Source organism: Penicillium soppii, assembly GCF_028829465.1.
Source record: "Penicillium soppii strain IBT 18220 chromosome Unknown utg000006l, whole genome shotgun sequence".
In the NCBI taxonomy this organism is placed as follows: Eukaryota; Fungi; Ascomycota; class Eurotiomycetes; order Eurotiales; family Aspergillaceae; genus Penicillium; species Penicillium soppii.
In genome coordinates, this window is record NW_026643236.1 from 4456806 (window position 1) to 4473446 (window position 16641).

At 46.9% G+C, this 16641-nt stretch overlaps 6 protein-coding genes across 6 annotated transcripts; 2 read left to right on the plus strand and 4 right to left on the minus strand.

The window, feature by feature from the left end:
- Positions 1-106: 106 nt before the first annotated feature.
- Positions 107-1123, minus strand: N7529_009065 (endo-1,4-beta-xylanase; the record flags this gene model as incomplete). The annotated part of the gene is made up of 1 exon (XM_057244592.1): positions 107-1123. One exon carries the CDS (start codon positions 1121-1123, stop codon positions 107-109), a length of 1017 nt encoding a protein of 338 aa, XP_057096130.1.
- Positions 1124-2027: 904 nt separating this feature from the next.
- Positions 2028-4936, plus strand: N7529_009066 (glycosyltransferase; the record flags this gene model as incomplete). The annotated part of the gene is made up of 6 exons (XM_057244593.1): positions 2028-2139; positions 2240-2993; positions 3049-3206; positions 3267-3630; positions 3686-4036; positions 4087-4936. The coding sequence occupies 6 exons, from the start codon at positions 2028-2030 to the stop codon at positions 4934-4936; spliced, it is 2589 nt and encodes an 862-aa protein (XP_057096131.1).
- A 2008-nt stretch (positions 4937-6944) lies between these two features.
- On the minus strand, positions 6945-8544 carry N7529_009067 (Zn(II)2Cys6 transcription factor domain-containing protein; the record flags this gene model as incomplete). Its single annotated transcript, XM_057244594.1, has 2 exons — positions 6945-8354; positions 8413-8544. 2 exons carry the CDS (start codon positions 8542-8544, stop codon positions 6945-6947), a joined length of 1542 nt encoding a protein of 513 aa, XP_057096132.1.
- A 1029-nt stretch (positions 8545-9573) lies between these two features.
- On the plus strand, positions 9574-11378 carry N7529_009068 (glycosyl hydrolase; the record flags this gene model as incomplete). The annotated part of the gene is made up of 2 exons (XM_057244595.1): positions 9574-11194; positions 11254-11378. The coding sequence occupies 2 exons, from the start codon at positions 9574-9576 to the stop codon at positions 11376-11378; spliced, it is 1746 nt and encodes a 581-aa protein (XP_057096133.1).
- Positions 11379-12164: 786 nt separating this feature from the next.
- On the minus strand, positions 12165-13182 carry N7529_009069 (RTA1 domain-containing protein; the record flags this gene model as incomplete). The annotated part of the gene is made up of 3 exons (XM_057244596.1): positions 12165-12625; positions 12698-12946; positions 12996-13182. The coding sequence occupies 3 exons, from the start codon at positions 13180-13182 to the stop codon at positions 12165-12167; spliced, it is 897 nt and encodes a 298-aa protein (XP_057096134.1).
- A 2617-nt stretch (positions 13183-15799) lies between these two features.
- On the minus strand, positions 15800-16260 carry N7529_009070 (uncharacterized protein; the record flags this gene model as incomplete). The annotated part of the gene is made up of 3 exons (XM_057244597.1): positions 15800-15976; positions 16037-16107; positions 16185-16260. The coding sequence occupies 3 exons, from the start codon at positions 16258-16260 to the stop codon at positions 15800-15802; spliced, it is 324 nt and encodes a 107-aa protein (XP_057096135.1).
- Positions 16261-16641: the final 381 nt, after the last annotated feature.

Below are 16641 nucleotides of genomic sequence, written 5' to 3' on the forward strand. Positions count from 1 at the left end.
TTTCGTCGACATTTTTTCTTCAAACACATCTACGGTCAATCTCGCAGGGCTAAGTCTGTAGACTTGTAAAGCGCAATCTCTGGTGGCTAGATGGCGCTCAAGCTCCTTAGGAACGGTTGACAAAGTTGGCGAGAGCAGCGTGAGTGGCATAAAACTCACTCTTGGGCTTGTAGCACTGGTCAAACATCAATGGCTTTGCGCCCTGTACCCAGGTGTAAGCGTGTTTATCCGTAAAGCCCCAGAAGCTAATGTCGGTGATTCCTGCGTCGAGAGCCTCGCTGACGACGGCGCCGTAGATATCAGTCTCGACCGCGCTGTCGAGCGTGTGAACATCCATTTCAGCGATTGCCACCTGCAATCCGAGCGCCTTGTAGGAGTTGACAATCTCCGTGATCACGCCCGGTTTCGGGGCTACTTCAGTGATGTGCATCTGCAGGGCGATTCCATCAATTGGGACGCCCTTTGCCACGAATCTGGAGACCAGGTTGTAAAGTTCCTGGCGCTTGCCGGGAAGTGACTCGACGAGATTTTCGTTAATGAATAGCTTGGCGTCTGGGGCTGCTGCTCGGGCGATGCGGAAGGCATCTGCAATGTAGCCGGGTCCGAGAACTTGATAGAAGGTATTGTTGTTCAGGCCGCCTCCCTGAGTTTTCAGGGCTTCGGTGACGACATCCCACCGATCTATCTTGCCGTCGTATCGATGCATGATCGCCTCAAAGTGAGTCTTCATCGCAGTATGGAAGGCTGTAGGGTGAGTGATGTTGAGCAGGAAGTCAGGGTTACAGCAGCTCGAGATGAGCCCGTGTCCCTTGACCACCATGCTGTTATCTTCCGCGAAGCTCACGAGGCGGTCGAGCGTATCCCAGTTGTAGTGCCCTTTGGTCGGGTTGATGAACGACCATTTCATCTCATTTTCGGGAGAGAGGCTGTTGAATTGATTGGCAAGGACAGCCGCGAACTCCGGATCATTGAGGTACATCGGATTGATCGCTCCAGACCCAATAAGAATATCCTGCTTGCTTGCCTCGTTCCTCAGCGGTGTGGTACCAGTGCTCGGAAACGCGTAGACTCCTTGGGCAGCAACGATGAGCGCGGTGATGATTGTTGTGGCAAAGGTCTTCATGATTTTGTCTGCGATATATTCTCTGTCTGTTTGGCACTCAACTTTTTGTGAATTGTCAAGACTGTCGTGGCAGATCCAACGGCTTTATAGCTGGGAAAATGTTGACCAGGCAATAACATAACGCCGGGACACGTCGTGGTGTGATGCCTACTGCGATGTCAGAGCAAGGAACGAACACGCTAGGTCTATACGCAAACGAGTTCGTCCCTGGTTTAAGCAACCACTTAACTCCAACGCCCAGTGCATACAATAGTGGAAGAAGCGCGGCAGTATGGGAGCCGCCTAAGCCGATGCCGAAAACGTATATGATTCCAGGATCTACGAGCAGACCCACTCGCCATTGATATAAGGTGAAACCGACTAGGGATTTTTCTTATTCGTAAATCTTCTAGTTGTAGATAAACTTAACTATCGCACCACTAACCACCTGTTTCCCCAATATTACCTATGAACTAGCACTTTTCAAGCAAAATAGAGAACTTTAAAGCAAAAGAGATAATACTATTGATGACCCGTTCCATAGCCGGTGGCAGTAGATCGCCGAGGTAATTAAACGGATAGATCGCTTTTGAGGTTGCCTAGATTCGCCACTTATTCCCAGAGCAAACACAAAAGACTTCCTGGCGATTGGTCGATAAAAACTTGGTTGAACGTATACGAATACGCCCCACTTTGGGGGTTAAGCTTAAACTCAGGCTGGAATTCAACCAAATAAGTGAAGAAGCCGGGCCGTATTCGTTAATTGGAAGTGGATCAAAATCCAATGTCGTAATTCAATGGTCAAATCTCATTTCCAGATGCGTCCAGTCTGCCACATTTTTACTCTCGGTCATATTTGTTGGTTCTCAGGACATCATCTTATTCACTTGATCCTTCTACAACAGACGCCGCCGCCTTAGCGAATATGGCTAGCAATGACCGTTCGGGATGTGTTTTCGAGCTACCTGGTGAACCTGTCATGGAGGCATCTACCACTAGTCCCCCGGTTACTGGTGTGAGTGGTATCAATTTGAATGGTATGTTTACTTGCTTTCTAATCCTTTTTTATTCGCCGTAAGGGTATCTTGATACTAGACTAGATGTTCGATTTATTGATATATGACTTGCGAGAAATAGATGAGGGTCGCGTTGATATCAACTGGGACTCAAAGGTCGTACGAAGTCTTTCGAAGCTCTACACTGGCCCTTTCTTGAAATCTTATGCACAGCCTCCTGAACACTCTGAACTACCGACGCAAGATGCCGAGTCTACGACCGTTAGACCCGATCGTATGTCGGGACACTTCGAGCCAAGTCGGCAACCTGCAAAAGGTTGGGTCGCCAAATTGAACATTGTGATTCAAGTAGTGGGAAGTCGGGGTGACGTTCAACCTTTCATTGCCCTCGGAAATGAACTTAAGCGATATGGTCATCGCGTGCGTCTAGCCACACATGACATGTTTGAAAGTTTCGTCAGGGAATCGGGGTTAGAGTTTTACCCAATTGGAGGCGATCCAAGAGAGCTGATGGCATACATGGTCAAGACTCCGGGGCTCATCCCAAGCATGGAGAGTTTTCGAGCAGGCGAGATTCGTCGCAAGCGCATTATGATACGGGAAATGCTAGATGGGTGTTGGGAATCATGTATCAAGCCGGATTTGGTAACAGGCCACCCATTCGTGGCGGATGCTATCATTGCCAACCCACCGAGCTTTGCACATGTTCACTGTGCTCAAGCTCTCGGCATCCCGGTACATCTGATATTCACCATGCCTTGGAGCAGTACCAAGTCTTTTCCACATCCCCTGGCCAACTTCAAGGCCGACGGTCCAGACCAGGGGTTCAAAAATCAGGCCTCGTACGATCTTGTCAACTGGCTCACATGGCAAGGGTATGGTTCCATTTGAAATTGAACACGTATACACCGTACTAATCCATTCTATCAGGGTTGGGGATGTGGTAAATCGATGGCGGAAAGAGCTTGATCTAGACGAAGTGGCCATGTTTGAAGGTCCTCATCTTGCTGAAATACTGAAAGTCCCCTTCACATACTGTTGGTCTCCAGCTCTTGTACCCAAACCGTTGGATTGGCCGCCTTATATTGGTCAGTGCCTCACGAAGGAGCTCTCTAGTTATCGATAGAAGCGGCTGACATGATATGTAGACGTCTGCGGCTTCTTCTTCCGTGACGTCCCAGCATACGATCCTCCAACGGATCTTCAGGTCTTCCTATCGTCTGGTCCACCGCCGATATATATTGGCTTCGGGAGTATTGTGCTTGAGGATCCGATTAGGATCAATGCAGCCATTCTTGATGCGGTCAATGCTGCTGGTGTGAGGGTTATCATTTCTAAGGGTTGGTCGAATTTGGGCGGCAACAAAAGCAAGAACGTATATCTTATCGGAGATTGCCCTCATGAGTGGCTGTTCCAACACGTGGCGGCGGTGGTACATCATGGAGGCGCTGGCACAACAGCTTGTGGCTTGCGGAATGCGAAACCTACAATTATTGTCCCGTTCTTCGGAGAGTGAGTGACTTGGCCCCTAATAGTAATTCAAATGACCTAGAGACTTACTTTTTAGTCAACCGTTCTGGGGTGCTATGGTGGCTGCAGCGGGCGCTGGTCCTGTCCCCATCCCTCACCGAGAGCTAAATGCCGATATTTTAGCTGAAGGAATTCGATATTGCTTCACGAACCAAGCGATCACTGCAGCCTCTGCAATTGCGGTCAAAATGGCTTCTGAAACAGGAGTCCAAGCAGCCGTCTCTTCCTTCCATTCACATCTTCCCTTGGAGCGCCTCTCCTGTGATATATGTCCAGGGGTACCAGCAGTGTGGTCTTATTCCGCACGCGATATCAACGTAAAACTGTCAAAGGTTGCGGCAGCAGCGCTAGTCGCACAAAAGTTGATTAATCCAAAACGACTAAAATTGTATGTGAAACTCTTGGTCCCATAGACCTACGAAACTAACCAATATTCAGACATGCAATCAAGCCCGTTGTGATCGAGAATCGTCGATGGGACCCTATCACAGGCGGAGCTTCTGCCGTTATGGGAACCACGACAGATCTCCTTGATTCCGTCTTGGGGTTGTTCTACAAACCCTTTGAGGAATATAAAGACTACCAAGTAAGCCACAGGGATCGGCCCTTGACGAGTGCCTCGAGACAAGCTATACATCGGCCTATAAGCAGCTCTACCGGAAACCGCTCCCTACAGACACAAGAGGGAGCTGACGATACAAAAAGTATGGCTTCTATAGAAGATACATCGTCAGCCTATGAATATAATAGTGCTAGGCTTGCAGGGAGGATGGTCGGAGCTTCAGTGAAAAGCCTTGCCAATTTTGTGCCGACTGCGCTGAAAGGCATGACTGTCGACATCCCACTTGCCATGACGGAGGGAATGCGCAACGTCCCTCGATTATATGGCGAAAAGCCACAGCACGACGGTTCCGTTACTGGTATCAAAAGCGGATTCGCTCTTGGCGGCACAGGTTTCGCTCTGGGAATGGTGGAGGCAGTCAGCGATTTGGTCGTGAAGCCGTACGAAGGCATCCGAAAGGATGGTGCAAAGGGTGCTGTGACGGGCATTGGCAAGGGCGTGGCAAATATGACGACTAAAGCGGGTTGCGCTATGTTCGGTGTTATAGTATACCCTGGTGTTGGTATTGCGAAGAGCCTAAAATCGGCTGTTTACTTCAGGACAAAAACGAGCATATTCAAGGCACGTCGCGCCGAGGGCGCATGGTTGTTGAAGCATTATACACATGCGGACGTTGAGAGCTACGCTATCAGCTACCAAAGAATGCTAAAGGGCAAGAACAGCTAATTTATCACAGGAAAATTTGCAGGAACGGCAATATTAAAAAACAGATTTGGCCCTTGTAATGGCAACCAAGTGGTGTAATACAGCAGAAATATCATCATAGGATACGAGAGTTGTTGCTATGCCAAGTCTAGTGCATACCTTTCCAGCCTAGCAACCATCTTTTTTTGAGGTTGGCAGCTATGAGATGGGCCCCAAGCTCCCAGGAACCTGCGAGATCGTAAGGTCACGTACGTTTCCTGTTACCTTCTCCCCCCCCTCTGGGGGCCGGATCTTCTACCCAGAATCATTTCCCTTGCTCACTGAGCATAGGAATACTTAGCCTTAGTTTCTTGCCTCGAAGAAATAGTTCACCCCACCTCAGCAGCTGCTTTTTAACGGTAATTTCATCGATGTCGAGATGATTAAACCGTTTCATCAAGTCGCGTTAGGAGCGATCATTCACCAATATAGCGATCGACGTATCGTTCGACCTTACCCTTCCTTTGCGGGGGATCTTCCCTTCTAACAATTTCTTAAGCTTACCCTTTAGGGTCATCGGTCAGTAAGTACTTAGAGTTAGGGCTATATGGATCCTCTTCAGTATCTCGTGAGAACACTTTCTTATTCACCGTAATTTTCCACTCTATCGTATACTGAATGCAGCTTTCCTGAAGCTCGTCACTTGGCATTCCATCGTGCCACTCGGATAGCTAGAGCAGCCTAGGTCTTTCGGGTTGGCGTTGGGATAGGTTTTCCATATCATGCTCGGAGTGATAGTCAGGGGAAGGGCTGAGCCCACAGCTTGACGCTTGCGTGCGACCGTAGTATCCTGGAGTGGGGGCATATTGCGAATCTTTATCTTCGGGTTCGAGGTTATGCGGTTGAAACCCAGGGTCGTCGGGAAATGGATAATCACTCGCTCTAACTGATACAACGTCAGCATGATCACGACAGTCAGTTCAACAGGTGCTAGCATATTAGAATGCCAAGCCTGTTACATGAAGCAAAGAAACATTACCCACTAGCATTGTCTTTATACAACGCTCTCGGTCACAATAGTCACTCTATAGGGTGCGAGGTTGACAGCACATTCCTGCCACATCTCCAGACGAGAAGATACCATGGTGAATAGGCGATGGAAGTGAGTCAACCCACTACTTAGGTGGCTAAATATACTTAGGCAGAGGGGTGGTCGAGACCAGAGAAGAAAGAAAATTATTCAAACTTTGTCGTGTTAAATAAGAGAAAGAGTTGAATCATTACTATCTACCGAGCCCGCTGGCGCGGTTGAATTGACAGGGGTTTTGCCTCACATTTTGCACGTCGTATCCAAGGTACTAGATATACCAGATAAAGTCTGAAATCTGGCAAATTCTGGAATCTGACCCACCCGTATTCGGATTCTCCGTCTTTTGCCGAGCTTGAACCCCTATTTATGTGAGGCGGAGCTCATCAAGCCGAGGCATCAATGTTAGCTCAAATCTTTATTGAGCAGCTCTAACCGTCCACGGATAACACCTGGTTCAAGTGCCGATATGATCATGCGCCCTGCTATTTGTACTTTTCTGTTTAGAGGCCCGACAAGATATCTACTACATCACATGATGATGAGACATATGCCGAGCGTAAAGCCTCACCCACGCTGATTTGGGTACATGAGCTATTACTCGGCATAAAATGCAGTATCTCACTAGTTTCAATGGTTCAATCGATAAGACCAACAGTATCATCTAGCCGCCTTGAAAGTTTCTTCTTCGTGGAGACTAGTGATAATGATGGTGTGGTGATGATCTGGAAACTGAACTTTGTATCAATGTGGATGGGATCCTAAAGCAGGTGATCAGGTAAGTGATTGAAGAAGGGATGGTCAACATGGCCTAAATTTTGAGTTTTGCCTTGCATGTTGGGGCTATTGAGCTGATGTGGCACGCAATATCTTCCACTCGTTTGAATACACATTCAGTAGACTTCGGTTGTCGAGTAAACAAAATACTTCGCCGATGATCAAGATCCCGTTTCATTAAGTGGATTACGGTGACATTGCCACGACCTCGTTGGGCCATAGCATGAATGTTGAGAGTAGGTTGTCATTCAGTGCACCGATAAGCGCGTTCACTTTGGCTATCTCTCTTTCAAAAGAGCCTCTCAAATACCATGAATCAACTAGCGTGTTGACCAAGTAGAAATGAGCAAGCAGGACGAGTGAGTGGCCATGAAGAAAGTTGTGTTCACTCCCCTGGAGGGACGACAAGAATGGACTTGGAAGTAAGACTGGCCAGGCCAAAATCGCAGCTTCTTCAAAGTCCATCTGGATTTCCGTGTCAACAGGATTCTGGGTCGCTGCGCATCGTAATACGGCGAGAATGCGTGAGTAACTCTTGTCCAGAATCCCTAAGGCCTCCAAATTCGCGTCCAAAACCCAGTCTGAAGTCATTGACGGTGAAGATTGAGACGTCGGCGTACCCGAGCAGTTGGATAAGTCATCCTTATGGGCCTCCAGCGCATTTAAGGAAGCCTTGATGTTGGCGACTGCTTGACCAGCACCTTCAGCAAATTTCAATAACCGGGACGAGCAACGAGACAGTCGAGATGATCGCGCATCGAATTCTAAATTATTCCAATATTCTTCGCTATGTGGAAAGACCACCATCTGCCGAAGCCGGCTGGCTTTCAAAACATTCCATTTGTCCCCTATGACAGATGACACACCTCGGTTAAGGTATAACCAGTTGAGACGTAGGAAATCGATTGTTGAAGAGCTTTTTGAGGCCCATTGAATCTCTTCGGGCCCCTCGGTAACCGCATTCAGCTTCTGAACCTTAAGAGATGCAAATGCGAATCCAACAAGAAGCAGAGAGCCCGCAAGAACACTATCAGCATTGGCCGGAGAGATGCAAGACACTGCTTCCCTGAAACCCTCTAACCCTCTTTGGTGGTGTTCCTCGATGGTCGCTAGATCAACCGTATCTGAGTTTTCAAATCCCCCATTGCTGCTGGACTCAACTTGTTGTGTGATCATGTGAATGCCGCCCAGAGCTAAAAGCAGGTGCATCAGGTAGCGATTCATAGTTGCAAATTCGGGGATAATGCGCTGCCAGACCGTGACTCTCCTCGATTGTAATGACATTTGGCTCGCAGTGTGTAAATGAAAAAATTGGAGAAGTTTCAAATCATCCATGTCCAGGCTCCTCGGCCTATCGTGAGGTTGATTCCAGAAAATCGCTGGTAATGTCGCGTTTGCCACTGAGAGCTCAATCGCACCAAGCGGTGGACGTTCATCAGAGGGCGTCAAATAATCCGGTATCGGGGATACGCCGTCATCACCGGGCTTTTCTTTTCTTGATCTGGGGGGTTTCTTCGAAGGGGCGCGTGGGCGGGGGTAAGAGCAGGGTTCGCCTCTGGAAGAGCATGTGCCGCAGGCGGGTTGAAGTTCGTCACACTTGGAGAGCTCAGCATCTGGTGCTCAAAAAAGGTTCAAAGGGGCTTGGTGGCCATACTTTGACACGGCGCAATTTGCAATTGTAGCAGCCATTGCGCGATTTGGTGTGGCGGGCGCGATGTCTTCTCATAATGCGTTGTTCGTTTGCAGCGGCGTCTGAGGCCACACAATCTGCCATTTGCGCGTCCATTGTTCGGATGCTGGGGGTCTTTGGAGGGAATAGAGGATTGCCACCATGTTTGGCAACTATGTCAGGCTAAGTAGAATGCGGCGAAAAGGACGCTTGTAGGGCGACCGGCAGAAACCAGAGACCCACACCCAAAAACGGGTCTCTATTCTGGGCCTCTGCCTACTCTGACAACAGAACCCTGGAGCTGCCTAGGTAATTTGACAGAAGACTTTATTATTGATGCTCAGTCCTTTGATATTGCAAGATCTCTTCACTGTACATGAGACGTCAATATCACTGACTACTCTAAGTGTATGCATGATGAAGCCATGAGGGAACCAACAGGAAAGGAAAAAAGGGGGAAAATCAGATCTCCTTGCTAGGTCCCGCAAATTGTGAAAGGAAAATTGAATAAGGAAGAAAGATCTTCACGGGAGAAGTGAGGATTCACCCCTGGATGAGCTGATGGATATAAGCTCTGGTGGCAAGTCAAGGCCCCTTGGAAACCCGAGGGAACGTACGTACTGTTGGAGAAAAGAATTTATATGATCAGCCGAGTATCTCTATATCAGCAGAGTCAACACTGTAAATTGACTGGCCTCATAGACCTGGCTGCAAGAACACCTAACTACCTAGGTAGGAATACACAAAGAGGTTCTTCAAAAGATCGTATGGAAGGAGAGAGACATGTGGAAGATGCATCTCAAATGCTACTAGCTTCGATACATTGGCAATACTGTGTAGCCTAATTTTGGGTCCATCAGACTTTTAAACATAGACTTGTCTATACGAATATCGTCTCGGTAAAAGGTGGGTCTGCCAAAGCGCTAACAATTGAGGTCCGGAATTAAGGCTGTGGACCCACCCGTATTCTTATCCAGAGGAATACGAACACAGCCGTTCATGGCACTTCGCATTCACGATATATTTTGGTCCATATTTGTGGGACGAAATATATACATATCGTATTTAAGTTTGCACGAATCCGTCTCATCTGCCTTGATTCAATCTTTTTACCTATGCAGACAGCTCTTATAGAACCATACAAACATGACATACTCGCTTATAGCTCTGCTTGGTCTGCTTGCAGTAGCTAACATGGCTTCTAGCCTGCCCCCCCAGACTCAGATACGCCACAATCCTGCAATACCTGGATGGCACAGTGACCCCAGCTGTGTGTTTGTCCCTGAAAAAGACAATACCACCTTCTGTGCCTCTTCAACATTTCTCCTGACACCTGGAATCCCAATCTATGCCAGCAAGGATCTCACAAATTGGAAACTGGCGAGTCACGCCCTTTCGCGCAAGAGCCAATACCCAGACTACAACCAATCTCTCGCCCAGACCGACGGTATCTGGGCACCGACCCTTAGATACCACCAGGGAACCTTTTACGTCAATGTCATCTACAAAAACAACATTTTCAACAAGGTCACGGGATTGATCTTCAGCACGACAGACCCCTTTAGCGATGATCGTTGGAATATTCCAGTCCAGTATCAACCCTCTTCCATTGACCCAGATCTATTCTGGGACGACGACGGTCAAGCGTACGTTGCAACTGCTGGGACCAATCTCCAGACGTTGGACGTCACATCTGGTGCCCTAGGGGAACCGAGCCGGATCTGGAATGGCAGCACTGGACACTTCCTAGAAGGGCCTCATTTATACAAAAAGGACGGCTTTTACTATCTTCTAACAGCCGAAGGCGGCTCCGGACTCAATCACTCGGTCTCGATGGCTCGAGCAGAGCATATCTGGGGACCGTATCAAGGCTACGAGAACAACCCTGTTTTGACAAACCGAGGTACCTCGGAGTACTTCCAGAATGTTGGACATGCAGATCTGTTTCACGACGCAAATGGCAATTGGTGGTCTTGCGCTTTGACCTGGCGCTCAGGTCCAGATGGACAGACCTACCCGATGGGCCGAGAAATGGCGTTGAGCCCTGTAATTTGGAAGACAGGAGATTGGCCTTCTTTCGCTCCAGTTCGTGGTATCCAAAATGGATGGTATCTTCCACCTTCGCACAATATCCCTGGAGATGGTCCGTTTGTCAGTGACCCGGATGTTGTTGATTTCGAGCCCAATTCCACCATCCCCCGCAACTTCGCTTTCTGGAGGTGGCCTAATATGAACTCCTATATCATATCGCCACCGGGTCATCCAGGCACATTGCAGCTGAGGTCGTCATCTGCAAGCATCACGGCTGGACACGAAAATTATACGGCCGGGTACGATGGTAACGAGTTCACCCTCATTATGCGTCGACAGACCGATACATTGTTTCAGTATAGTGTCGACGTATCCTTTGCGCCGACAGCCCAGGATGAGGAAGTTGGAGTCACAGTTTTTCTCAATCAAGTTCAAAACATCAACCTTGGCCTTGTGATGATGCCAGGAAATGGCACCAACGGCACACACTCACCACTGGCGCTTCATTTCCGCTTCCTTGCCAGCGGTATCCAGAGCAATGCGAAGAGAGTACCAATACCCTCTGTTACACCCGTTCCAAAATCTTGGCTGCATCATCCCATTCGCTTGATGATCCGCGCAGAGAGTGAAACACACTATACATTCTTCGCTGCTCCAATGTCACGCCCGTGGGATGCTTTGAGGCTCGGGCAAGCTCCGGCCACCATCGTGAGTGGTGGAGCTGGTCCTTTCACTGGTATGCATATCCTACTTCCACATATTGAATATTTTTTCAAGCTAACTTGCAGTTTCTAGGCTCTTTGGTGGGTGTCTATGCCACTAATAATAATGGAAAGGGATCAACAAAGTCGTACATCTCAAGGTGGAGATATACCGGCCTTGCACAGGAGATTGACAATGGAGATCTCGTTCCTTCTTAGGGATTGGAGCACTTTGGAAAGCTGGGAGCTTAGCTGGGCACTACGATAGATGATGGTTCGAGGAGATGAAGAGAGACATGTAAGATACGGAAATCAGGCGATAGGGATGAGCGAATCATAGAAAAGGGGAAGGGAGAGAAGTGATAAAAATCAAAGCACAGTCAACACTCTGTTTATCGCACACAACCAAACGCAAATGGAGACATTTTTGCCGGTGGTAGTTCTATATCATTATGCTCCGCCAAGGTTCATAGGTCCACTTTTCTTAAAAGGTGTGAGTGCTGACGAGAGTCCCTCTTATTTAATGCACACTACATTGTGAAAAATACAAGGCAGGCATATCACCAGCGAAAAACAGCGACGGTGTTTTGGACCACAAATGTTTTCATTGTTCAGAGACAAGAGATTCAAGTGCATTTGCTCGTCTTGTTTGTTTTTTGGGTGGAAGAGAGGAATATATAACGCTCCCATAAGCCAGACAAGACATTAAACGTGAGGTTTGGGCGACACGACAGATATAGAAGGACAATGAGAAAGCAGACAGAAAAGAAAAGACAACATGGATAGGCGATTGGAAGAAAGCTGCGTATGAAATCTTTTTTTTCCAAAAAGCGTCTTGATGACTGTTTGTCAACTGAAAGAGTCTATGCAAGAAGAATGAAACAGACAGCGGATAAAAATGGCAGACTCGCAACTGGAGAGATAAGTAGACAGAAGTGAGTTGTCGGATGAACTCCGGTAGAAAGTGATGCGGACAAGGCAGAGAAGAACGTGTGAGACTGGTCATCACACGCCATTATAGACTCCACCTGGCTTTACAACATGCTCATCTCGAATGCTAGTCAACTCGCGGTCCGGGACAGTGTTCAAAAGTCGAGTAATTTCATGGGGATGGGCGACATTGAAGACAACCATGGCAATAAAAATGAGCAGTGAGTCAAAGATATATAAGAAAAGCTCATGACGCAGAAGAAAGCCATCGTTGCCTTGTATGTATTCCATAAGTCGAAAGACCGAGCGGACCATGATCAATACACTTGTCGTGTACAGTATATTGAGTTGTCTACGCCAGGGGACCCCCTTATCAAAGCAGCGTGGGATAGGGTATTTGCGTAACTTCAAGTCAAAGAGCACAGTGACGACGATGAAGAAGCTAAAAAAGATGATTTGGACAAAAAGGCCGACAATAATGATATGCTCGCCGGTCTTCATACCGTCAAGGCTCCCACTACTCTGAATGCCGCCACCTTGACATGAAGTCAGCATAAATGATCTGATTTTGATGGCCTCTGACATTCAATTGTCCGGGTGATACATACCCGCGCCTTGCAGAAGAAACGACATCACATCACCAGCAACGAAAATCTTGGTAAGCCACTTCTTTTTCAATATTGCATGCGAATCTGCCTGTAGAACTAAGATAATCCGGCCGAGCAACATGTAAATTGAGGCTGCCAGGAGAGCTGGGGCGAGGAGCAGAAATAGTGTCTGCACTATGTAGGGACCAAGCGTCCAGTCTGGACTCTGTTTGCTTGACAAGGCACGCCCGATGTATCCGAAGATCTCAACTACTTATATTAACATAAAGATAGAGGGGGAGAGCATATTTAAACATACAAGTTCCTCCTATCACGAAGGGAACGAAATACCATGCCCGGGTTCTGAACAACTGGAACATGTGGTAGAAAGTCGTGCCGATGAAAAGTAGTGTGAAAAGAACGGCACCGCCCATGCTGGGGTAATAGCGATAGAACGCGAATATCACTTCATCCTCGGAATGGGTTGAAGTCGCATTGTCCTGCATTTTGGCCTGGCTAAGCAATACTGGCAAGAGTTGAAGATGAAATTTTTATTCTGAATGGATCCGTGGAGTCAAGCTTCTCCTAATCTTATGTAGAATTTTTCGCATGGCTCTTTTAATATTTTGCGAGAAGTTTGTGTCCGCCATGGATATTATTAGCTTACTAGCATGGGTCTAGGTACAGTCCAGCGACTTAGGTGGATTTGTATTTGATCCACAGTTTTCGAAAAACGCGAGTACGGATGGGTCGACTGCGAAACGAACACGAATGAAGGCAGTTCCTTCTGCATTTTGTTGAAACACCAATTGCCCCTGAATGGAAAAAATGGAACATCTCATGTTTAAGGTCTCTTTGGGCTAAACCCAAAGTACTTCGTACGACACCACACGAAAGATCAAGATGTGGATGTTGAGAAAAGGCAAGAAAAGCAAGCTACTTGGACCATGGGATATATCATGGAACAGAAATGAAACCAAGCAAACGAGATTACCATAAAAAAACTCACCACACAGCTACCTAATCGAATTGCTTTGATGTATAACATAAATTGTCTTGGTCTCGTTTAAAAATCGTGATATCTCCTCCATATTGTCTCTTAGGCTGCCTCGGGCTTCGATGGCCATCTCTGGCGTTTCTCATCAGCGGTCTCGTGTAGCACCCGGCGGCTCTTTCAGCTGCTTTCACAGTTCCGGAAGAAGCTGTGAGGTATGCGGTCATTTCCCGGCTTAGATCTCAAACTCGTTCTCTGACTAAAGGTGTCGTTGTCTCTAATGACAATACAACCAAGTAACATGATTTGATACTAATGACAAAATATCTGAAGTCAACATCACTTTTCTCAATAAGTTAAGAAATAGGTTGATCAAGGTCAATATAGAACGATGGCCTGCACCTTGTTATGGACTCATGTGATGGAAGTCTTGGGCGTCAGGCCTTTTCTTTTGATAGCTAGTATATCTATTTCTTCTCTGTCTTCCTTCATTATCCCTCCTTTTTCTCTCTCTCTACTCTGGTTTTCCTTCGATCTCCTGCTGTTTTTCCCCGCTACACCAACCTAATCAGATTAATCAATGCTCTATTTCCCTAGCTGCTGTCACACCAACATTGGCTTCAAGGAACAGACAGAGTACATTGCCAATTTTCTACTTACAGCCTGATTTTTTCAATGCTGATATGATAGTTCTGACCGAATTTACGAACAGTAAAATAATCTTCGGTGGATGTTTCATGTTCCCGGTTTGAAGCTCATGGAAGAAAATTGATGCTTCTTTATCAATCCTGGTCAGCTAATCTACCATTTTGACTATAATTGCCCTATCTATAGTTCAGACACATGTTTATTGGCCTTCACTGCAGGCAATCTTATGACGAGAGCGCACTTGCATGTTGTAAATACAGAGAATGAAGGCATGTCCGAACATCCAGGCTGGATACCACGTTGACCTATTCAATGTCGTTTGCTCATTCTAATATCCAGATCTCCTTTTTCCCAGAGCATGTGTATCTTTTGTTCTCAATCCAGTTTGTACTATCCAGAAAAAGCTCCTCTCGGTCGAAATGCCAGAGAAGTTTGGCAAAGATCACACGCATCTCGGCCCATGCCAAACTTATAAGAGGATTAGACTTTTTCGTTCTTTTTTTCTGTCTTCAAACGACACATTTGGCCAATATGGGACATCAAAAGTAGGACACGGACAATGCAGGAGGAAATGTGTACTTACTTTTGGCTAAACAATTCCTTGCTCGATACTAAAAGGCTGGAATACGCTCCAGTTATCCGACCAAAACTCCACTAGGCGATCTTTCATCCGCCGCTCAGGGAGGAATTCATCCGTTCGTCGGAATTTTAATGGGGAACGGAAAGCAGGAAACAAATGGACTGTGACACTCGTTCCTGGAGGAACGAAGTCACCGGCAACAATGCCACCTTGGGTCGGTGATACACGGAACAGACTATCTGCAACCGGAGGGTAGAGTCGGAGAGTTTCTGAAAGAATTGCATTGATATATTCATGTCTTTGGAGCTCTTGGAAAGTCAACCCTGCCGGATCGGGAAAATCGTCCCGTATGACCGAAGTGGTTGTTTGCAATGTCCTGGGGTTCTTAAGAAGCAGATAGGTCAAGTCAGACAGTAGAGTGGTGGCTGTCTCTCTGCTGGTTAGTATAAGTCATCTTGAATGTAGATCGAGATTGTCACTAACTAGTTTCGCTTCCCGCGATAATCCAGGTGATTGACGAGGCAGCGATCTCAGCTTCAGATAGTCTAGAATACAGACGTCAAAAAAGGACCTGACATCCTTTAGATTGATAATTGACCTTTGCTTACGATTGTGTCGTAAAAGGTAAGACATGAAGTCCGGTCGCTCGATCCCACGCTTCATCCTTTTCTGTGCCTGTTCTGCACCAAATTCGACCGTCTTATTTGACTGTACCTGCTGTCTTCTAGAGGATATCAACATCTTTGTGATATGTGCCACCCATTTGGGATAGCGCGACAGTTCTCGGGAAAATGAATATATTTTCACAGTCTCAAACATATTTCCGAGCTACGGGTGCATCTCATTGTTTTCAAGTCCGCCAAAGCTTTCGCCAAATGCCAGCTGTAGTGACATAATTGAATCATCTGACCACATTGATAGCACCTCTGGCAGTGGATACTACTTCTTCACCTAAGCGAGAGATGACCTGTTCAACATATTTTTGCACGAAGGACTCTTGCAAAGACAACGCTTTCAAGGAGAAGCCATGCGCTTGAGCTCGGCGCAGTCGAGAGTGGTCGTGATCATTTGCGTTAGACTGAGAAAACAATCAGCTGTCCTGCTGTGTCAAGTCACCTTAGCATCCAGTCACTCTTACAATGTTGCTTGTATCCCGATCAGACCTGATATAGTACTTCGGGTCCTTCGAAAAATTGTCGCGCATGCTGCCTTTTTTCAATCTGTATATATCTTGAAGATCGTTCATGATTAGTAAAGGTATCTTTACCTATCTTACGGACACTTACCGTTCCAAGCCTCACTACACGTGTAAGAGAGGGTATCAGGAGCAATGCGGACAACGTGACCGTATTTTCGGTGCATCCGTTGCGTTCGTTGAGTTATAGTACCTCGCAAGAGACTAAACGTGTACGGCACGCGCGTTGCTGCATATAACTCTGGACCTGGGTATTTTCTTAATGGATGAAACCAAAGATTATATATCGGAGTGTACATGGTGTATATTATCAACTGTGAAGGTTTGGAGTCAGCCTCACCAGCGTGCCAAAAGATATCGAAGGACGGCAAATTATTTCAATAAAAAGGCAACCAGAGAAGGCGCTTAAAGTTGCTAGAGGTGACATCTGCAAGATCATGAAGGGCATCTCAACGCATATGTCACCAGAAATCGAACCTTCAATATGTTTATGTGACATATTGGGCTTATTTTCAAACATATTCATAGTCTCCAGAAAACCAAGGAAA